At 39.5% G+C, this 24,120-nt stretch overlaps 1 protein-coding gene across 1 annotated transcript; it reads left to right on the top strand.

Moving 5' to 3' along the window:
- Positions 1–6,226: 6,226 nt before the first annotated feature.
- LOC127647596 (GTPase IMAP family member 4-like) lies at positions 6,227–23,369 on the top strand. The gene is made up of 7 exons (XM_052131953.1): positions 6,227–6,242; positions 15,146–15,247; positions 16,125–16,166; positions 16,477–16,518; positions 18,934–19,071; positions 19,161–19,575; positions 22,959–23,369. The coding sequence occupies exons 1-7, from the start codon at positions 6,227–6,229 to the stop codon at positions 23,248–23,250; spliced, it is 1,047 nt and encodes a 348-aa protein (XP_051987913.1). The 3' UTR covers positions 23,251–23,369.
- Positions 23,370–24,120: the final 751 nt, after the last annotated feature.

The raw sequence follows: 24,120 nt of genomic DNA, 5'->3' as shown, positions 1-24,120 counted from the left end.
TTCTCATGTTTACTGTCACGCTATCATTGTTGAAAAACATATAAACTGAGTGTTATCATAAAGATGTAATATATTAATAATTCTGTTTGTGTATAATGATAATATCATATTATAATCATTATTAATTAGAAGATGTAAAAGGATAGTAACACCTTTATTGAGTATTTGTTTGAAATCAACATATATCTTCACTATATCATACATATGTGGTCTTAAAGGAATAGTTCATTTGCTGGTAATTTATTCCTCCTCAGGCCATCCAAGATGCATCTGTGTTTCTTTCTTCATCCTTTAAACAATGCAGGTGAATGTACTCCATTATTTGACGGTCCAACATGCATCAAAATAATCCACACGACTCCATCGACAAATAAAGTTCTTCTGAACCCAAACGATTGATTATTTTTAGAAACAAAACAATACTTCTATATTTTTTAACTACAAACGTTCACTTCCGTTCATCTCTGCGACGCGCGCTCATGAGAGGGATGATGTAAGGTCATTGTGAGGTCACGTGGAGGAGGAGTTTGGAAGCGTGTCATTGTTTACCAGAGGAGCAGCGCTGTACAAAAGTTTCATTGTCTTTACTGTAGATTTGTATTTGTAGAAGTGTTGTGTTCAAAATGGTCGTTTGGTGTTTGTATACTGGATGCTTCAACCTTCAGAAATGTCATGAATTGCCTCTACATGATCATGAGCGATTGAAGCTCTGGCTTATCACGCTGAATCTGGATATCAGTACACCCCTACATTCTCACAAATATTGGAGGGTGTGCTGTGAACATTTTACCCCTGAGGATTTCAGACCATCTAAAGAATCAAAGGGTCACGTGTCCCTCAGCGCTCCGCTCCTCGTCCCCGATCTCTAATTCCCCTGCACTCAATTGACCCGCTCATCACTGCCTGCACAAATAACTGACCTTCACACCACTTCACTGTCAAGTCTCACACAAAGGACTCGCAGTGTTTTTATCTGTCTGTATTTGCTCTTGATCTTCATTGATATGTGTTTAGTGATTACCCTTCTGTTTCACCCGTTACCTCTTCTTCAGTTTGTGAAGCTTCTCTTCTGTGTGACATCACCTGTACCGTTGATCTGTAAACCTGTAAATCTGTGAATCTCAGTAAACACTCTCACACTTGGTTTCTCTGAATATAACTTGTGTGGCTTGAATTCCTGACATCATATAGCTTATACATTTCTGCTGAAGAAAAAGCACAAGTAGATAATTCAAAGGCATTGCTCCGAAATAAAGGATGGTTATTTACTGCAGTAATGTTTTTTATTATTATTTGGAAATATTTTATTTTATTTTAGATTGTTTTGGATTGTGAACGGTGCTTGGCCTGTGTTCTGTGCAGGTTTCTAGCTTCCTGTCTCCTCCTCCACATGCATGTTGGACCGTCAAATAATGGAGTACATTCACCTGCATTGTTTAAAGGAGGAGGCCTGAAATTAAATCCTAAAAATCTTCAATTCTGTTTTGATGAAGAAAGAAATAAGATGCATCTTGGATGGCCTGAGGGGGAATAAATTATCAGCAAATGTTCATTTGTGGGTGAACTATTCCTTTAACAGACCCCTCGGCACCTCTCTTTTCTTAAAGTGTGTTTCATCACCGTAAGTGACCCGCACTCAGAAATAAAGGATTTTTGCAGGCTGTTCAGTTTACTTCATTAAATTTAAACTAAAGCAACACAATTCTGGAACATTTTGTCATAACTTGATTTCATTGCATTCTGTCCAATTACATTTGTAAAAAGGACGTTTACTTAATCCATCTGAGTTGGGACTACATGAATACTTTTGTAGCACTGATAAAACTGGGCAGAAGATTTCCATTTCCCAGCATGTTTTGCACAAGACTGGACAAAACCTCTCAAAACACTGAATGAAATGGACACTATGCACAGTCACTTCCGTCTTTTGTCTCAGGGTGCGCATTTACTTCCGGTGTTGTGCCTAATTCCGACTGCTCAGCTGAAGTCTACCCCCATTAGCGTGCACGCGCACAGTACCGCTGTGCTTCCACTAGATGCAGTAAAATGTGGGAATTTCGTCTTTATTCAAGCCATCCGAGTTCAGTTTGGATGATAAGTTACACATTTCCAGTAGATGGCAGCACAGACTCTGAAATGTAATTCAAAGTATTTCAAACGTCATTGCCCAACTTCCTTCTGATCCTTATGAAACAGTGTTTCTACACAACAGGTGGATTCTGGTCTCTTTTGTCTGCTGTTTGAAGCTTCACATGCTTTACAAAAGAAAATGAGTTCACACTCAACTCTTGTTATGTTACGCTCAAGTGTTATTAATAATGTATTATATCTCACACTTGTTAAATGTAGTTGATGTAGTAAAGTTCTGTAATTGGCTCTTGGTGGAAATAAATAATTTATTTCTACTGCATCTTTCAGATTTTATGCAAAACGTTTTTAACAAATGAATAAGAGAAATGTACATACATGAATAACATAAACACACATGAATATCATATATATACTGTGTACTGACACACACAACACTGTTTGTCCAGTAACTTATTCTATTTAATTCAACAGTTTTTCTTCTTGGTTGTTTTGTAAATGTTTTAGCATACAGTAAGTGCGCACACACATCACGCCAACCCACATAATAATGGCATTTCTTTATTTGAGCAGGCAACACATAGAAACACAACAACAGGAAAAGAGAGCATTAAACATGCACAATTACAAAACAAACATGACAGTACAAAAATATCTACAGTGCATTGACACAAGCAGCCCTTTATGTCCCATAACACACTGGATTCTATTCATTTAAACACTTATTTTATGCCCAAACATTTATCATTATATCACTTTCAGGAGAAACAGAATACTTATCAACACGTACAACAGGACTGAGAGGTCGGTGGCGTCCAGAGAAGAGTGTGACCGACCTCTCAGTCCGATGAGAGCATCAGCTTGACTGGCAGAGGCCGGTGTAAAATGTTCGGAGCTTTGATCTGATTACTCCGGTACCAGGTGTTTATTGAGAGCAGTTTTGGGCTCCGCTGGTGACATATAAAGTATTAAGGGACCTTGTAATTCGTTTGGTCGGGTTTTGAATGTTTAATGAAGAGTAAATTATTTCTGTGATAGGAATCCGCAGAATTGGAGAAATTCCAGCACAGTATAAGTCTGAATCTTGTAATTACTATATTAAGTGATTGCACCATTAGTGATTTATCCCTTCTGCTAATTAACTCTACTTCTCCTGCAACCTCCTGCAACCCCCCTCCTCCCCCCTCCTGCTACACTACCTGCACTCAAGCTCTGTGAAGACGACGTGTGCCATGTCTTTCGGAAGCAAAGGTCAAGGAAGGCTCCAGGACCAGATGGCATCTCACCAGCGTGCCTTTGTTCCTGTGCTAACCAACTGGCCCCCATCTTCACTCAGATCTTCAATAGATCACTGGAGCAGTGTGAAGTCCCATGCTGCTTCAAACACTAATTTATTATCCCCGTCCCTAAGAAACCTAAAATCACAGGACTTAATGACTACAGACCTGTCGCCCTGACATCTGTGGTCATGAAGTAATTTGAGAGACTGGTGTTGGCCCACCTGAAGGACATCACTGGACCCTTTCTGGACCCCCTTCAATTTGCTTATCGAGCAAACAGGTCTGTGGATGATGCAGTCAACATGGGATTGCATCACGTCCTGCAACATCTGGACAGACCGGGGACATACGTAAGGATCCTTTTTGTGGACTTCAGCTCGGCTTTCAACACAATCATACCAGATATACTCCGGACTAAGTTAAACCCACTCCCTGTTCCCACCTCTACCTGTCAGTGGATTACCAGCTTTCTGACGGACAGGCAGCAGCTTGTGAGGCAGGGAAAATTCACTTCCACCACCTGTACCATCAGCACTGGTGCCCCCCAGGGATGTGTGCTCTCCCCACTACTCTTCTCCCTGTACACCAATGACTGCACCACCAAGGACCCCTCTTTCAGGCTCCTGAAGTTTGCAGACGACACCACTGTCATCCGAGATGATGATGAGTCTGCATATAGAAAGGAGGTTGAACGGCTTTCTGGTGCAGTCAAAACAACCTGGAGCTGAACACGCTCAAAACAGTGGAGATGATTGTGGACTTTAGGAGGAACACCCCAACATTGTCCCCCCTCATCATTCTGAACAGCACTGTGGCAGCAGTGGAGTCATTCAGGTTCCTGGGCACTACCATCTCACAGGACCTGAAGTGGGAGATACACATCGACTCCATTGTGAAAAAGGCCCAGCAGAGGTTTTACTTCCTTCGCCAGCTGAGGAAGTTCAACCTGCCGCAGGCGCTGCTGATTCAGTCCTACTCAGCAGTCATTGAGTCTGTCCTCTGCACTTCAATAACTGTCTGGTTTGGTGCAGCTACGAAATCAGACATCAGAAGACTACAAAGGACAGTTCGGTCTGCTGAGAGGATTATTGGTTGCCCCCTGCCCCCCCTTTAAGAACTGTACACTTCCAGAATGAGGAAAAAGGCTGGTAAAATCACTCTGGACACCACTCACCCTGCCCACTACCTTTTTGAACTGTTGCCTTCTGGCCGGCGCTTCAGAGCTCTGAACACCAGAACCGTCAGACACAGGAACAGTTTTTTCCCCCAGGCCATCCATCTAATGAACAATTAAATTGCCCCATTGAGCAATAATTATGTGCAATACACAGTTTAATTCTATTTATATTATCCAACTTATCCACTTCTGCCATTACTTACATTGCTCTGTACATAATATACAGTTTTTTGTTCTTTATATACAGATTGTATTAGATTTGCACTACGTGTGTGTATGTGGGTATGTATGTAGGTGAGTGTACGTATATGTATAATTATTCATTTTGTGTTCTTTTTAGTTTTTAATTATCTATGTCTTGCTGCTGTTTTTGGTATTGTTTGTATTGTTGTTGACTGGAAGCTCCTGTCACCAAGACAAATTCCTTGTATGTGTGAGCATACTTGGCAATAAAGCTGATGCTGATTCTGATTCTGATTCTTCACTGCTTTCAGATGAACAGATTGTGCTTCATTCTACCATGAGACTCGTCCTGTGCTCGATCAGCTTCCAAAAGGCCTGATCCTCTGTGATGATGCAAACACACCCAGACCTTTCTCTACCACTGTTTGTAGACATACAGGATTAGTTCACCCAAAAATTCCTTCTTTTACCCTCATATGTGTTTTACTGACTGAGGTTGGGTCCATATTGAGCAGTCATGATCACAAGAACAGCACTGAAGAATAATCATCACTTCATACAGCTTCACTCTTTCACTTATGTTAAAGCGGACAGAGAGATGTGACTGACAGTAAAGGGAGGGAGAGACAGATGGAGGAAACACTGAAATAGAGGCTATAAGATTTTGGTCCTGTTTGTTTTTGGTGATCCGATCACACGTGGAAGGTGGAAAGAGGGCCTGTGAGAAATGTAAAGGGTGACTGAGGCTGTAAATCCCCAAAATATTTCATATCATAAAATGAAAAGAAAGTCAAACAGGTTTTGAAACATGAGGGAGAGGAAATGAGGACAGAATTGTGACTTTGGGTGAATCATCAGTTTAATGTTTGCTAGTGACAAGAAGAATTCACAGATGTATTGATGACATTTGCAGAATATTGACAATGACAGCTTCTGTTTCTTCTCTCTTTATTAAACTTTACAATGTAACTGGACTTTAGACTGCTGCCATTCTGAGCCAATGAGAAACTATCTGAGGAGTGCTGACCACACCCACCTGCTTTGATTGACGTGTGGGGAATTCTCTTGCTCAAATGAAGATGCAAATAATTAATACACAATGTATTTAATTATTTATTTAATTAAATATAAAAAACAATGATGCATTTATTTAACTCACGATGTATTTAGTGTTTATTTAAATATTGAACATATCTATTTCAAATTAAATAAATAAACATATTGTTTGTGGATGTTCACCCTGTTTTTAATCATTTATATTATGTTTGCAATAATAATGAATCATCTAAAACACAATAAAATATACATTCAACTAATGTTTTCTCTTATATTTTCCTAAAATAATATATAAAAAAGTGTTTTAGTTTTAAACTTTTGTTGTTTATTTTTACGGTTTGCGCATGCGCGTGTGTGACGGAGATCAGTTTCTTCATCCAGGAAACTTTGTGATTTTTCTGTCGTTTATTCTTTCGATTTCAAAACTTCAGAGCGCTGGAAAATGGCCTCCAGTTCAGGTAAGAATCTTCTCATCAGTCTTCATGAAATATTTCGTTTATTAAATTATATTTCACCACGTACAATCACTTTAGACCTCTTCTCATCAGTCTTTATGAAATATATTGTTTATTAAATTATATTTCACTATTAGTGGTGGAAATTTTGATTCTTTCCAGAGACTCGTTCATTTTTAGTTCGTTCACCAAAATGATTCGTTCAGATTCGTTCACTGATTCGTTCAGTTTTTTTTTTTTCCATATTACACAAATACGTCAGCAGCAGGTGCGGCAAAATGTGTTGTTCAACTAACGTATTTACTTGTTACAAAATAAAAACTGATTTGACTTTATTAAAAATGGTGCCCTACTCATTAAATGGATAAAATAAGTCTAAATAAGTGATCAAAGTCTTTACACTCTTTTTATCTTTTAAATTACACTCTTTTCGGATGACCAAATCACAAGTGTTTTTTAATTTGTTTGCATACTAGGCAGGCTAGTTAACATTTTATTTGTTTGGTCAGAACGAGTTAAACGAGGAGTTATGTTCTGTATGTAAGATATGAATTGCGCGTGCACAGTACGGATACCTGCGCTTTGCATTCACTTTCTGCTGATTGATGAACTAGATTGACAGAATGGCCGACCTGGTATACGAACTGGGTATAGCAACCAGTTCGTTCAATTCGTTCACGAACGGGAGATCTCTCTCTCGTTCAGACTCAAAACAGAGCAATATGATATTCATTCAGCAGAGTAGATCCAACCAATTACATGCCCCTTCTAAGCCCGAGCTGAAACGCTATTAGCTGACGTGAGTCACGTGACGCAAATGAGATGGAATGACGTGACGCAAATAATCAATACTCTAAATTTTTTTTATGTTTTACAGTTTTTAAACAAACAAAAGTGCATGACATGACTCAAACATATATATTTATTTTTTAAAGTATAAAACTGTTGAAACATAAAACAACAATAATAAAAATAAATAATACAAAATGCACACAAAACACCAGTGCTTACACTATTTACTATATAAATAGTCAGGTAAAGTGCAATGTATAATACAAAACAGGTAGTGCAAAACTACAAAAGTTCTTTTTTTAAACAGTATAAAATATAAAAACAGGTAAAAGTAGTGTAAAGTTAAATCAAGCTAAAACACAGTAGTGCAAAAATAATTTGCACTAAACAGCAAGTAAAGTTTACTTAGTAAACATTAGTGCAAATATAAACAGTAGTAAACAGTAGCTTATCCCTGTATAAAGTGCAAAAAAACCCCAAAAAAAACAGAACAGCATGAAAAAAAGACCCTGCCATATAAGCAGGTATAACAACAACAGGATTATTCAAAGTTGGCATTCAAAAACATCAGCTCTCTGGCCTTAGCGGGGCTGATTCTGCTTCTTTTTTCAGAGATTATCTGTCCCATCTTGCTGAAAACTCTTTCTGATGGAACAGATGTTGCCACAATGCAAAGCCTTCCCAGCATAACTTGGGTCAGTCTGGGGTAAATCAGTGCCCGGTTTTGCCACCAGAGTAGTGGGTTGGAGGACCTTGGTTGAAGGGGCTCCTCTGAATATGACCGAACTTCCAAAACAGCCTCTGCTGAAGAACTTGTATTTGTCACAAGACCTGCAACTTGTTCATCGAAATCACCCCACAGTAAGCTTTCTTGTGTTTCTTGCGGTGCTGGTGCTGCTGCTGCCTGTTACTGCTCTGGTTGATGTGCTGAGGAAGATCTCACTCTCCCAGCGGCATTTTTGAGTCTCTGGATGGCTTCATTTGCTGCATGATCATCTGAAAAGGCCTTTTTTTTAAATCTTGGGTCCAGTGCAGACGCTTCTGAGAGCAGATGGTGAAATTCCACCTTGTGGAACCTGGTAGCCATATCTTTGGTAATTGCTTCAAGCATGTCCATTATAGGTTTTCTGAACCCTCCCGATCTCAGGTATCTTGTGCTTATTTTTTGGACACTCCGTGAAAGCAGGATCACCTTTGAGGCAGTCACATAGCTATAGGGAGCAAAAACAACATTTGAATTTAATAATTACAGTATAATAATCATTAATGAATAATATTAATTTCCCTGCATTACTGTGGCAATAACAATGCCACTTATAATTTATTTATTTTACAGTCTGCAAAAGCTGCTTGCAAAACATAGTTTTTTTAATGTTATGCTAATAAGAGTCAAATTAAATTACATTATTAAATTTAATTTGTTATAATAATGATTGTTCTAAGAGTATTGTTACATACCTCTCACCACTGATTTCAATTGTGACTTCTTCAAATGGTTTTAAAACCTCACAGGCCTCTTCCATTTCTTTCCACTCATCCTGTGTCAGAATTTCCAGTCGAGAATTTACTAGTGCAAGTGTGGTGATGATGGCATCCTTGTTATCAAGAAATCTCTGTAACATATAAAATGTGGAGTTCCATCGTGTTGGGCAGTCCTGTTTCAGTTTTAACTCTGGCAAGCCCATCTGCTGCTGAGTTGCCTTGAGTTTTTCAGCTGCCACTGTGCTTCGGTGCATGTACTCCACAATTGCTTTAACCTTATTCAGTGTATTTTGGATTACATGGAGTCCACCCCTCACAATCAAATTAATTGTGTGGGCAAAACATGGCAGATGCTTCCATGAGGTTTTGTGAATGGCTAGGTTTATGTTGTGAGCATTGTCAGAGACACAAGCTACTATTTTGTCCGTTATGTTCCACTCTCTGGCAATTCTTAAAAGATTGTCGGCCAGATTATCTGCAGTGTGTCTTTCAGTAAATTCAAAACAATCTAACAGACATGTCTCCATTTTAAAATTGTCAATGAAGTGGCATGTAACTGACATGAAACCACATGTGGCCCTAGATGTCCAGCAGTCGGTTGTGAGGCAGACACCCGATGCCTTGCCAACTTTGTCCATAATTTGTTCACGAACCTTTGAAAACATTTCTGGAATGATTGTTTTTGACAGGGTCTGCCTGCTGGGCAATATATAGGAGGGGTTTAAGGCCTTTGTAAATGCTTTGAAACCTCTGTCCTCCACAATGGAAAAAGGTTGGAGATCCAATGCAATCATCCTTGCCAGGTCCTCATCCACTTTCTTTTGTCTTAGTGGGTCAATTGGCCGAGCCACAAAATGTGTTAGGGTGGTCTGTCCTGCCTGTCGTCTGTGTGGGACAGTTGTATGAGGTGTGCTGGTAGTGGTAGATGAGGTAGGAGGAGGTTGAGCAGTACTGGTACTGATGGATGTTCCAGGATCCTCAGCTTGTTCAGTTTCCCTTTGTGTCAGCTGCACAGTTGGATGCTTTACCTTTAGATGCCTGTTAAGGTTAGCTGTAGATCCTCCTTTAAAGGACAACTGTGTTTTACAAATTGTACACAAAGCCTTTGTTGGAGACACCTCATTAAAATAATTCCATAATACACTTCTCTTTCTGGTGCCAATCATTTTGAAGTTAGCAGATTACCTGATGTAGTTTGTAGATTTTAGTAAAAACGAAAATTTTAAGCTGTCTTTTATTAAATTAAACCATCAGCTTGCACTGTTAACTTCGTCGTCATTATTATCTTGACGTTCGAACAACTGGTTCTTTCATTCACGAACGAGATGTATGTAACAGTTCATTTGACTCGTTCAAACTCAAAGCAACTCAATAAAGGGCGTATTCGTTCACTAGATTCAACAAATCACATGCTCTGTCCTCGTATCATACTCGAAGGCTATTGGCTCGAGGTTTAGTCACTCTTTGTCTTTGACAGATGAAACGGTCCACAGAGCTACACGGTTCATTGAGCTGCGCATGCGCGCAATAGCGGCGCGCAGTGGTGGAGGGAGGAATTTCAGTGAACGAGAAATATGAGTCAATGGATAACGTGAACGAGAATGATTCGTTCACCTAAAAGATTCGTTCAAAAAGAACGATTCGTTCACGAACGTAACATCACTACTTTTGCTCCATATTTTACACAGACATGTGGTGCAGAAGGGAGAGCGGATTCAAGCAGTTTTACTTTTGTACTTGTGCGAGAAAAATATTCAAGAAAAAATGTTATATTTGTGCGAAAATATTCTACAAGTGTGCAACTCTCATTGGATGAATTCACAAACTGATTTGCGGATGAGCACAATCTGTCCGTGACTTCACATGTTTTGATGCGGGTGTGTGAACGTGTTTTCATATTCACTGCAGCAACTGTAGCACAAATGTGAGTGTATGAGTTTCTTAATTTGTGATTGGTAGAAAAGGATTTGTGCACCTGCAATGAAGAATTTGAGAAGGTGTAACTGTTGTGTTGTGTTTGTGGGAGAGAAAAAAATCTACAAGCTTGCAACTCTTAAAATACATTTCTCTGTGACTTCAAATTTACTGATACACATGTGCGTCTAATCTCTACAACTACAAATAACACTGTCACAGTGAAAACACGTGTGTGTGTGTGTGTGTGTGTGTGTGTGTGTCAGAGTCTTTATTTAGAGATTCAGAAGACTTTGAGCTGCTTTCTGCCTGTCAATCATGTGCAGCACAATTTAATTTAAAAAAAATGCATCTCCTATCATGTACACCAATAAAAGATGACCGAGCCAATGAGAGTAAGTCATGGGCGGGGTAACACGTGTAGCCACGCCCCGTTCCTCAAGCTGCAGCCAGAGATCCTTGATTGGCTCTGCAGTGAACTTAAAGTGTAACTAAACCCCTGCTCAGAGTCTGACTCCACCCACTAGCAATATTTGAAAAATGCTTGAAAAGTGGGCAGACCCCAGTGGGGATAGAGGGGACGAAATGAGGGTGGGGCTGAGCGAGGGGGCATGCACCTGAGACCCGTAGTGACAGATTCATTGACAGCTGCTGTCAGACTCTAAAATGGAGAGTGACTGGAGTGACGCAAGTAGCTTTGCCACGGAGCAGTCTTTTGAAGTCGAGGACCTTTCTCCCCCACCTTCACCTGAAGTGGAGGAGGGTGAATTGTATTACTATTATGTTATTATTATTCCTCACACGGTCGCAAGACGACATGTACATGAATCTGATGAGTTTTATCGAGTTGATGTCAATATCCAGCAAAATGAAAAAATCCAGCAAAATGCGTTTGTCGACCCCAGAGGATTAACTTTAGCCTAACCATAAATTGTGATTCAAATATATATGATCACTCACCTCAAGACGCCGCTGCGGTGGTGGAGTCCATGCAGGAGGAGCAGCGTTTGGCACTGCGTCGCTTTTCAGCGCGAGCTGTTTGGAGAAGCCCATTTCCACCTCCATTGCGTTGGAGAAGCAATCCCGCGTAAAATGCAATTTGCATTGCACACTCCTACAGCTCTAGGCGGGAACTCGCGGTCTTCCAGCCCAAGGACATGCAACCACTGGTGCCTAATTTCCAAGTCTGCTGGAAAGCTATACAGTCCAGCAGTGCTGTTGAAACCAAAAACACTACACCTACGTACCATCCTGACCACTGTACTAAATACAGATAATCTACGCTAACTTGAAGATATCCTAACTGACGCAATACTATGCTACTAACTAACTATGCTTCTAACAATACTACACTAACAAATATGCTAATTATCTACCTAGGCTACACGAAATAATCTAAATAACTATATAAATGCTATGCTAAATAGATGCTAAAATACTCTATCCTGATCGTTTTCAATACTCGCAATTCCAACTCCTGACTCGCTACAGTGGTTTTGACGAAACGAGATGGTTTTTATACTGCCATGGGCGTGGTGAGCTGGAACCTGCTTACGTCAGCTCTCACCGCTTACGTCATGAAGTACCGCAAACAGCCAATAGGAAAATTCAACTGCAGTAGCCACCGTTCAACCTGAAGAGGGCAGCACACAGACGTTTTTACACCATATATTGTAGAATTAAAACACTTTATACACAAATGTCAAAAAAATTACTTGAATCAATGACCAGTAATAATAAAGCCCCATTCTTACAGATCATTAACTAAAAAAAGTTGGTTTAGGGTTTAGTTACCCTTTAAACATCACTCGCGCTGCGATCTGACAATATCTGAATAAATGTCATCTTCAAGCACTACAACAGGGACTAAAGGTGACTTTCTGACTTTAAATAACTTTAGAATTTAGCATTGATTGTGTTCTTTTCTTCTCTTCGCTTTATTTTACTTTCGATTTCATCTGTATTGTAAATATCTGGGGTATATATATATATATAACAATGTTAGTTTAACTTTCTTTGTGTATTGCGTCATGTTGTGTAATGTTTTGTTGTTATTGTGTTGTTAGTGTTAACGGGATAGTGTGATGTTGCATCACAGGTGCATTATTTATTTAAGGTGACCACATGTGTCCTCTTTTATCGGATATGTCCTCTTCTACGAATAAAAAAAAATGGGATTTCAAAATTGCCCCCAAATTTCCGGTATTTGATATATTTTTATGTGTTTTAACAGATACTATCATACACGTGTCATGTTCTTGCACATGCTGTAGATCTATAGTAGGGGAGAGTCTCCAGCACTAAAAAAATAACACCATTTGGATCATTTTGGCAACACGTGGTCCAATAAAGACGAACACAGATCTGGGTTATATGATCCAGCATATATGTGTTATATATGTTATATGTGTTATATATGTTATATGTGTTATATATATATATATATATATATATATATATATATATATATATATATATATATATATATATGTGTTATATATGTTATATGTGTTATATATATATGTGTTATATATGTGTTATATATATGTTATATGTGTTATATATGTTATATGTGTTATATATATATGTGTTATATATATATATATATATATATATATGTGTTATATATATATGTGTTATATATGTGTTATATATATGTTATATGTGTTATATAAGCATATAAATGTGTTAGCTGTTGTTATTTTTACTCCACTAATAGTTCAAAATGACTATATGTGGGTTAAAATGTACCAAAAATGTGATGAATTAAAACCAGAATTCATCAATAACTTCAACACACACACTCACACGTGATCAAGTGTGTGTGTTCAGGTGTGTGTGTGTTATTGCACATATGTGTGTGTTATTGCACATGTGTGTGTGTGTTATTGCACATGTGTGTGTTATTGCACATGTGTGTGTGTTATTGCACATGTATGTGTGTGTTATTGCACATGTATGTGTGTGTTATTGCAAATGTGTGTGTTATTGCACGTGTGTGTGTTATTGCACATGTGTGTTATTGCACATGTGTTTGTGTGTTTTTGCACGTGTGTGTGTGTTATTGCACATGTGTGTGTGTGTTATTGCACGTGTGTGTGTTATTGCACATGTGTGTGTTATTGCACATGTATGTGTGTGTTATTGCACATGTGTGTGTGTTATTGCACATGTGTGTGTTATTGCACATGTGTGTGTGTGTTATTGCACATGTATGTGTGTGTTATTGCACATGTGTGTGTCACTGCACGTGTGTGTTATTGCACATGTATGTGTGTGTTATTGCACGTGTGTGTGTTATTGCACATGTGTGTGTGTTATTGCACATGTATGTGTGTGTTATTGCACATGTGTGTGTGTGTTATTGCACATGTATGTGTGTGTTATTGCACGTGTGTGTGTTATTGCACATGTGTGTGTGTTATTGCACGTGTGTGTGTGTTATTGCACATGTATGTGTGTGTTATTGCACGTGTGTGTGTTATTGCACATGTGTGTGTTATTGCACGTGTGTGTGTGTGTTATTGCACATGTATGTGTGTGTTATTGCACATGTGTGTGTCACTGCACGTGTGTGTTATTGCACATGTATGTGTGTGTTATTGCACGTGTGTGTGTTATTGCACATGTGTGTGTGTTATTGCACATGTGTGTGTCACTGCACGTGTGTGTTATTGCACATGTATGTGTGTGTTATTGCACGTGTGTGTGTTATTGCACATGTGTGTGTTATTGCACATGTATGTGTGTGTTATTGCACATGTGTGTGTCACTGCACGTGTGTGTTATTGCACATGTATGTGTGTGTTATTGCACATGTGTGTGTCACTGCACGTGTGTGTTATTGCACATGTATGTGTGTGTTATTGCACATGTGTGTGTCACTGCACGTGTGTGTTATTGCACATGTATGTGTGTGTTATTGCACGTGTGTGTGTTATTGCACATGTGTGTGTTATTGCACATGTATGTGTGTGTTATTGCACATGTGTGTGTGTGTTATTGCACATGTATGTGTGTGTTATTGCACGTGTGTGTGTTATTGCACATGTGTGTGTTATTGCACGTGTGTGTGTGTTATTGCACATGTATGTGTGTGTTATTGCACGTGTGTGTGTTATTGCACATGTGTGTGTTATTGCACGTGTGTGTGTGTTATTGCACATGTGTGTGTGTGTGTGTGTGTGTGTTATTGCACATGTGTGTGTGTGTGTTATTGCACATGTGTGTGTGTGTGTGTGTTATTGCACATGTGTGTATGTGTGTGTGTGTTATTGCACATGTGTGTGTGTGTTATTGCACATGTGTGTATGTGTGTGTGTGTTATTGCACGTGTGTGTGTGTTATTGCACATGTGTGTGTGTGTTATTGCACATGTGCGTGTGTGTGTGTGTGTGTGTTATTGCACGTGTGTGCGTGTGTTATTGCACATGTGTGCGTGTGTGTGTGTGTGTGTGTTATTGCACGTGTGTGTGTGTGTTATTGCACATGTGTGTGTGTGTTATTGCACATGTGTGTGTGTGTGTGTGTTATTGCACATGTGTGTGTTTTATCGCTGTACAAAACTTTTTTTGCCATTTTGTACCAAATAAAAGCATTTCAAAACAAACTTCCTGGTTAAACATTAAAGCACACTAGTGTGATAAATAGTGCAGAATGTTTTCATATTTTATGTAATATTGCCAAAATGATCCTGTATATATGTGTTTTTCACTCAGAAATGGAGGTGCATAAGCTCAGGTCAATGATTCCAAAAAGAAATCCCAAACCTGTGCTAACTGAAAGAAAACAAGCTGGAAAAAGATCTAATGCAATATTTGGTGAGAATATAGCATAATAAGAGATTTTATAAGCAATTTTTACAAGCAATTTTAAGTGTAACACTGTGTTGTTGTTTTTTATACTAATCGTATGCTCTCCCATTGAACACTGTACACAAGGGTTCAGCCAGTTCATATCACAAATGCAAGCATGTATCATGACATTGCCTCACATATGTTCGTGCATTTCTGAAGAAAACTACATTCAAGCCATTCTTTCCGCATCAGCCACTGCAGCCCAAAAAGGCCTGTCCGAGCATTACATTCAGTTTACCAGGTCGGTCATCCGATGCTCACCTTACCTACATTCATACCAATCATCTTCACATCACAAACACTCAACAAGCCCTGATGAGCTAACCACAATTCATTCATGATCAAGGTCAGGGGGACGCATACTTTATCCTCTGAAGTTTCTAGATGAATCTGAAGGTAACCCCATGGCATGAGATGAACTCAAAGCTGCTGTCAGATTCACCTGAAAACAACAACACACCATCTTCAATTTTCTGCCAAACAACAGAGTAACTCATATTGGCAGTAAAGCTTGGGCAAAACATGACTTCATTCTGGTCAAATGGAATAGTTTACTAGTTTGTAGTAATAACACGAGATCTGCTGTTTGTTTTTCTTGTAGAACTGATTTTATTTGTCCAAAGCGTGCAGCGCTGTGACATAAAACATCTGAAATGACAGAATAATAAATACAATGTGAGCAAAATAATCCTGATTATCATTTGAAGCATTATCCTGCACCCCTAGAGGGAAACATACACTAAAACCTTTATCTCCTTTGTGAGGATATCATGTGAGATTATTTTGTGGTTTATTCTGTGTTTGATCATGTCAGAATATATTGTGTATATTTGTTTGACAGAAGCGATTACTGGACAACAGTCACCCGAGAAAGGAGACCTACGTGAGTATGAAAATGTGCATGTTTTATCAATTGTGGTAGTGTCCCATCCATAAATATGATAAATGGCAAAACACTTACAGTACAGTATGTAATATGTTTTATTTTCTTATAAGGTTTATAAAGCTCTAACCTTATCAAGAGTTACTTTCTCAAACGGATAATGTGATCCGTTGTGTGCTAGTCCATAATTAGATCCATCTATTGAAGATCATTAGTCGCTTTCTAGCTTACAGTCTTTCCCATGAATATGAAAAGGGTTTTCCATACCAACTGATTGTGTTTATACGTGTTTCTTTGGGTTTATTTTCAGTGGACAAAGAAGAGAAAAGTCCTGATGCTGATCGTCCTAATAGTAAGTACATCAGCATGATAATGTAACTGTGGTACAATTATAATGTCACGATACCAGAGTGACGACCCCAACACAGAGGAAGACAGTTCAACACTTTATTAATGACAGCAAGGACAAGCAGGGGAGCAATGAACTGATGAAAGGTATAGACACGAAACACAATGCAGTGGAAGGAGAAGTTTATCTGAGTCCGGAGAGAAGGGCACCCAGTTGATAAGAGCTGGAATGAGCTGGCAACCGTAGTGACTGACAGAATCTGAATCAGCAGGGAGGAACCAAAGAGAACTGGAGATACTAATCTGACAAACACACCGACAGAGGCTAGACTGCATGAGCTGAATTAAGTCAAGTCGAGTGTTTTTATTGTCGTTCAACCATATACAGTTATTACAGTACACAGTGAAACGAGACAACGTTCCTCCAGGACCATGTGCTACATAAAACAACACAGGACAAACACAGGAACACATGAGACTACACAGACTAAATAACATAACTATATAAAGTGCACCTGCAAACGTGTGCAAAAAGTACGGGACAGTACAATAAATTACTAACAATGAACAGGACAATAGACACAGTGAGAGACAGTGAGAGACAGTGCAGTGCCGACCAGCACACAGTAGTGCAAAAAGATGACAGTTTCTAAAAATGCCAAATGTAAACATAACATACTATGAGATAGTGTTATATGCACATAGCAGTTATTGAGGTAGCAGACAGTTATAAAGTGACAGTAATTAAAGTGCAACTCAGGACACGTGTGTGTGTGTGTGTGTGTGTGTGTGTGTGTGTTGTGTGTGTGTGTGTGTATCAGTCCAGTCTCTGAGTATTGAGGAGTCTGATGGTTTGGGGGAAGAAGCTGTTACACAGTCTGACTATGAGGGCCCGAATGCTTCGGTACCTCTTGCCAGACGGCAGGAGGGTAAAGAGTTTGTGTGAGGGGTGTGTGGGGTCGTCCACAATGCTGGTTGCTTTGTGGATGCAGTGTTTTGAGTAAATGTCTTTGATGGAGGGAAGAGAGACCCCGATGATCTTCTCAGCTGTCCTCACTATCCTCTGCAGGGCTTTGCGGTCCGAAACGGTGCAAGTCCCAAACCAGGCAGTGATGCAGCTGCTCAGGATGCTCTCAATAGTCCCTCTATAGAATGTAGTGAGGAGGGGGGTTGGGAGATGTGCTTTCTTCAGCCTTCAAAGAAAGTAGAGATGCTGCTGGGCTTTCTTGGTGATAGAGCTGGTGTTGAGGGACCAGGTGAGGTTCTCCACCAGGTGAACACCAAGGAATTTGGTGCTCTTGACGATCTCCACAGAGGAGCCGTCGATGTTCAGCGGAGATTGTTCACCTTGTGCTCTCCTAAAGTCAACAACCATCTCTTTTGTTTTGTCGACATTCAGGGACAGGTTGTTGGCTCTACACCAGTTCGTTAGCCACTGCACCTCCTCTCTGTATGCTGACTCGTCGTTCTTGCTGATGAGACCCACCACGGTCGTGTCATCGGCGAACTTGATGATGTGGTTGGAGCTGTGCATTGCTGCACAGTCGTGAGTCAGCAGAGTGAACAGCAGTGGACTGAGCACACAGCCCTGGGGGGCCCCAGTGCTCAGTGTGGTGGTGGTGGTGGAGATGCTGTTCCCGATCCGGACTGACTAAGGTCTCCCAGTCAGGAAGTCCAGGATCCAGTTGCAGAGGGAGGTGTCCAGGCCCAGCAGGTTCAGGTTTCCAATCAGGTGCTGAGGAATGATTGTGTTGAATGATGAGCTGAAATCTATGAACAGCATTCGAACATATGAGTCGTTTTTGTCTAGGTGGGTGAGGCCCAGATGGAGGGTTGTGGCGATGGCGTCGTCCGTTGAACGGTTTGGACGATATGCAATCTGCAGTGGGTCTATTGAGGGGGGGGAGCTGGGTCTTAATGTGCCTTATGACGAGCCTCTCGAAGCACTTCATGATGATGGGTGTGAGTGCGACGGGACGGTAGTCGTTGAGGCAGGACACTGAAGACTTCTTTGGCATGACCCTCTTTAAAATAATGATTCAGTTACCACTCTGGAGAGACAAATTGTGTCTGTGGAACTAGTTTAATATGTATTTGGAAAAGTGCTCTTTAATGTGCTTAATATTGCCACAATAATCAAATCATCCTTCAAACATGTAAAAAACATGAACTGAATCATTAGTGTTAGATTTCATTCATGGCATGTATACATAAACCAGCTCTGGATATGAGAGGAAGAGAGTAATAAATAGTGTACACTATACTCCAAGATTCAAAAGATTGTAAATGATAAATCCATGATTTAAAGCTCATATTTCAAGATTGATGCATGTGAATTACAGGATCTACAGTCCATGTGAATCGTTACACCTCTAGTCTGAACTCTTTCATAGCATGCTGTGTCTCTTCTCTATTCAAGTGAAACTGAGGATTGTGCTGCTAAGTACAACTGGAGCAGCAGGAAACTCCATCTTAAAAAGAAAAGCATTAACATCTAAATTCATCAGAAGACGCATTACTGTGATCGGCACTATGTGTCGGTGTGACACTGAACATGGTAAAGATTTTCTTTCATTGCATCTCAATGACAGCACCTTTCATTTCAAGTCTAAACCTGTTGACTTCTCTTTTTAATTTGTTTTCCAGAAATGAGAGTGGAGCTCCTACATCGTACACTCATTCTGGGGAAGACTGATGCTGAAGAGAAGTTAAAATCTGAGTGTAATATAATCTCTGTAAGGAATCCGTCTGAGACTGACAGATCAACTGCTGAAGGAAGAAATGTGTCTGTTATTGATACTCCTCGATCAACTGATCCAGCTGTCAAACCAGATTTAGCACAAGAAATGACGAGAGTTTTTCGACTCTGTAGTCCAGGGCCTCATGCCGTCCTGTTTGTGGTATCACTATCAGACAGTTTCACAGAAGAAGATGAAGCTATGATCAAATGTGTAGAAAAGTTTTATGGGAAAGACATGGCAGACTACACAATCCTTGTGTTGACCCACAGTGATCCGGAAGAGGTTGAAGAGTTTATCAGACAGGACAAAGACCTCAACAGGTTAGTTCAGCGGTGTGGAGGCAGATATCACGTGTTTAATAATAAAGATGAGAATAACAGAGATCAGGTGACTGAACTACTGCAGAAGATTGACACAATGATACAGCAGAATGGAGGAAGCTGCGACACTAATGACATGTTTCTGGAGGAACAGGGATTTAATCAAGCGGTAACAAAGTAGAGTGAATTATCAGTTCAGACGACAGATTTCAGGGTTCATGTTGAGCATTAGACCTCCAGTCAGGTATACTCAAAATATTATACCCTATTTTTAAGATTTACGCATTATAACAAAATCCCATCAAATTGAATTGCGTAGTCTTTAATAAAATGGAACAAAGAAAAAAACGAATAAATGTACAATTTATTCATTTAAATGAAAGATTACTCAATAGAACAGTTCAGGTTGTCCCGGACGTCTAATTCTCCATGAGTTCCCTCGTGATTTTCAGATGGGATTTTATAATGGTCATTTTGAGTAAAATAAAATCTGTGTTCAACATTACTTGAAGACGTGGACGTTTGTTCTACAACATCAACTACACAATACGCCGTACTGAAGCAACAAACTTTATTAAATAGAAAACATGGCAGCTTTACAATTCACGTCTGAGACATTAAAGTGTCATTTCTAATGAATGAGTAATTCTGTGTTTGATTGTTCTCAGGCTCCTGCTGATCATGTGTTTTCTTTGATTCTCTTTCAAGAGTTTTTAATGTTTCCTCTGAATCTTCACATTGATATATTTGGTGTCTCTTACGGGACGAGCACAGTGCTACATTTGTATATGTTCTTGCTTTTGCTTCTTTTATAGTTCTGCACTGGTAATGTTCAAAGACTTTTTCATGGTTGGATGATTTTATGTCTCATCTTTGTTTCGAGGCTTCACACGAGCAGATATTATGAGCACTGAGATCACTACTTCAATTTGTGGAGAGTTCATTGTTTGATTTTAACACCTTGTCATTTGTATTTGTTTGTTTATGAATGCAGGTATTGACTTATATTTACATATTTTTCTTTCTATTTCCTGATGTTTGTGGATGGGTGGGAGTTAACGGAGCAATGACACTATTAATGTGTGCGTTTTGGGAGGAAAAAGAGCTCATTTATTTACACTGGAGCCTTTTGTTGATATTATGACTTTTGTATGTTTTTAATAAAATTATAAAAGTAAATCAAAACCAAAAGCATTTTCTTGACATTCTGCTTGACTTTCTGAAAGAGAGAGAGAGGAGAGAGATAAAAACCGGTTCTCTGATGTACCGTCGCGTGGTCCTCGAACACTCCTCCACACTCAGGCGGACGACAGCCGCTCCAACCCCAAGCGAACCGGAGTCAAACCTTCGACCCCCAGCAGGCAGAACACCCCTCCGCTTTTCTGGCTGCAAATGGGGACACTCCTCCGCCCCTTGCAGCGGCCCTACCGCTCCTGGCGGTCGGAGAGTTCTTCCCTCCTCCCCTCGCGGACGGCGGTCTCCCTCGACCCCTCCGCGTCTCTGGGGACGGCAGGGCACTCCTCCGCCCCCGGCAGCGGCTACCTCGCTCCAGGTGGTCGGGGTATGCAGTCCCCACTTGCCCCGCGGATGACGGCCGTTCCCCGCATCCGGGCGGTCAGGCTACTCCGTCACCCGGCAGATGGCAGCGGCGCTCCCCAGGGTGGACGGAAGTGTCAACGACTCTGCGACGGGCATCCCTCCTCCTTCCCGGGCTTCGGCACCAATTTAATAACACAGTTCCAAGGAGGAGGCGAGAACCGGCTTGTCAACATAAATCATCATTTAATGCAAACTTTTACAACAGCAGAAGTTCACACAGCTGTGTGTGCTGTCACAGACTGTCACTCGAGTCCATCACTGCCGCTCTTCAAACTAAGTGAAACACTTTCTTCACAGCACAGAGAAAAAATAAAAGATTCATCCTGCACTGCATCATTTAACAAGACAAGCAGATATTTCTAGATTAAAATTGAAGCTCCAGTTTAAGGCAGTATGCTGATGTAAGTTGTGGCTTTAATGATAACTCAGGCTTCTCTGTGACATGGTGGTGGTGATTTTTAGGGTGATTCTGTAAATATGGGCTCTTAAGACATCAGTTTATAAGTGTATATTAAAAGAGTGCAGCAATATATCATGAGCAGTATTTACACGTTTACTGGAAACTATCAAAGATACTTCAGGCTGATTAACTGAATAAATCCATATAAACATCCAAGTTAAGTGTAAATGCCTTTTGCTCTGCTGTTCACGTGATTGATAACTGGAGCGCAAACAGCATTTCTGCACATGCACCGTGTCCCAAATCTTTCACTCGTTCGCTATTTCCTATATAGTGAATAGCAGTTAGTGATCCATGTGGTTTGGATGAGAAATGAGCAAAATATAACTATGTGTTTTATTATAAATCTTCACTTTGACTTTTAGAATATGAAAGTGGAGATTTATAGTAAAAAAGACGTTGACTCTAATCTAAATTTCATGAATTATGTATCATCAACAACATATTAAAACAATGTAAAATGCAGATGACTAGTAATCTGAGGCCGAGTGTGTACAAAGAGAATTATTTAAAGAGTTTTAAGTGCTGGACCTCTATGAATGAGATTATTTCTACATTAATTGAATTAAGATTCTTATTCTAATAGTGTAATATGTGCTTTTATTATTATTTATTAGAGTATTGTTACAACATTAGTTATGTCCCCAGATAAAAAGCAATATAAAGATTGAATATTTCTATTATTATTGATTTCTGTCCTGTAATTTTAAAAGTCTAATGGTGTTCTCAGTTCAGGTGATTTTAGTCCCAGTCCAGTTCTGCACCAGACTCACAATGCTGGTTTACTCAATGTTGTGTCAGGCTGGATGAGATGATGCAATATTTTACACAAGTGACAATTATAAGATTTATAATAATTCATTAATAGCTCAAATATCAGTCTCTCCTTGTTGCACCTCCAGTTATTAAAATATTTGAGTTCAATGTATATATAGACTAATAATATTTGATGAAATCATATTTTAAAAGTGTAATAAAATCTGAAATTGATTTAAGCTCAGCTGAAGACTTTATATTAGTTATGGCGTTCAAGATCTCAATAATTGAACAAGATCAAAATGTAGCAAGATTCATTATTTCAGAAGAGGGGCGGATCCACATATCCAAATATATTGTCGTATATCGTCGTAGAACTTTATTGTTATTTGTTTAATTGAATATTTATTATGTTCAGTTGGAAAATTGTATTTATATATAGTATGTGATCTGTGGAGTGTTTGAACATTCTCTTATGTGATGTGTTGCATTCCTACGTGTAGACTGTTATGAGCGATGTACAGCTTATGTGTTTTATAATATGGTTTTACATTCATTCTTTTAACAGACTAAGAGAACCAGAAGAACAGCAAAAAGAAAAGACAAGTGATCATGTCAGTCATTCAACACCCTCTGAACAGGACGATAGCAATTCTGCCAATCTAATGTCTGAAGAGGAAAATGGTGGAGCCTCTCTGTATCATAAAGATACTGCCAGTTTGGATGATTTTAATGAAGATTCAGGGCCATCTGTTGCTGTTTCCATTGATCTATCCCTGGAGGACTCAGAGATTCAGTTTGGAATTGTTCATGATCATTATAACTCTTCCCTGGACTACAGAAGAAGGTGGGGGTCCTAGACAGGTAGTTATATTGATAATAAATATAAAGAAAAACTTTAAAGGAATGGTTTAACCAAAATCTGTAGAGCACAATCTTAGTTCAATCTTGGCTCAATCTTGGTTCAATCTTCGTTCAATCTAGGCTCAATCTTCGTTCAATCTTCGTTCAATCTTGGTTCAATCTTGGCTCAATCTTGGTTCAATCTTGGTTCAATCTTTGTTCAATCTTGGTTCAATCTTGGTTCAATCTTGGCTCAATCTTGGTTCAATCTTGGTTCAATCTTGGCTCAATCTTGGTTCAATCTTGGCTCAATCTTGGTTCAATCTTGGTTCAATCTTGGCTCAATCTTGGTTCAATCTTGGTTCAATCTTGGTTCAATCTTGGCTCAATCTTGGTTCAATCTTGGTTCAATCTTGGCTCAATCTTGGTTCAATCTTGGTTCAATCTTGGTTCAATCTTGGTTCAATCTTGGTTCAATCTTGGTTCAATCTTGGCTCAATCTTGGTTCAATCTTGGTTCAATCTTGGTTCAATCTTGGCTCAATCTTGGTTCAATCTTGGTTCAATCTTGGCTCAATCTTGGCTCAATCTTGGTTCAATCTTGGCTCAATCTTGGCTCATTCTTGGTTCAATCTTGGTTCAATCTTGGTTCAATCTTGGTTCAATCTTCGTTCAATCTTGGCTCAATCTTGGCTCAATCTTGGCTCAATCTTGGCTCAATCTTGGTTCAATCTTGGTTCAATCTTGGTTCAATCTAGGCTCAATCTTGGTTCAATCTTGGTTCAATCTTGGTTCAATCTTGGCTCAATCTTCGTTCAATCTTCGTTCAATCTTCGTTCAATCTTGGCTCAATCTTGGCTCAATCTTGGTTCAATCTTGGTTCAATCT

The sequence above is a fragment of the Xyrauchen texanus genome, chromosome 8 (assembly GCF_025860055.1).
Source record: "Xyrauchen texanus isolate HMW12.3.18 chromosome 8, RBS_HiC_50CHRs, whole genome shotgun sequence".
NCBI lineage: Eukaryota > Metazoa > Chordata > Actinopteri > Cypriniformes > Catostomidae > Xyrauchen > Xyrauchen texanus.
Note: the sequence above shows the minus strand (reverse complement) of the source record. Positions and strands in the feature narration are given on the sequence as shown.

Coding starts and splice junctions, on each gene's coding strand:
- LOC127647596 (XM_052131953.1), top strand. Junction 16,167..16,476: donor ACCCGAGAAAGGAGACCTAC/GTGAGTATGAAA, acceptor GTTTATTTTCAG/TGGACAAAGAAGAGAAAAGT. Junction 16,519..18,933: donor TGATGCTGATCGTCCTAATA/GTAAGTACATCA, acceptor TCTCTATTCAAG/TGAAACTGAGGATTGTGCTG.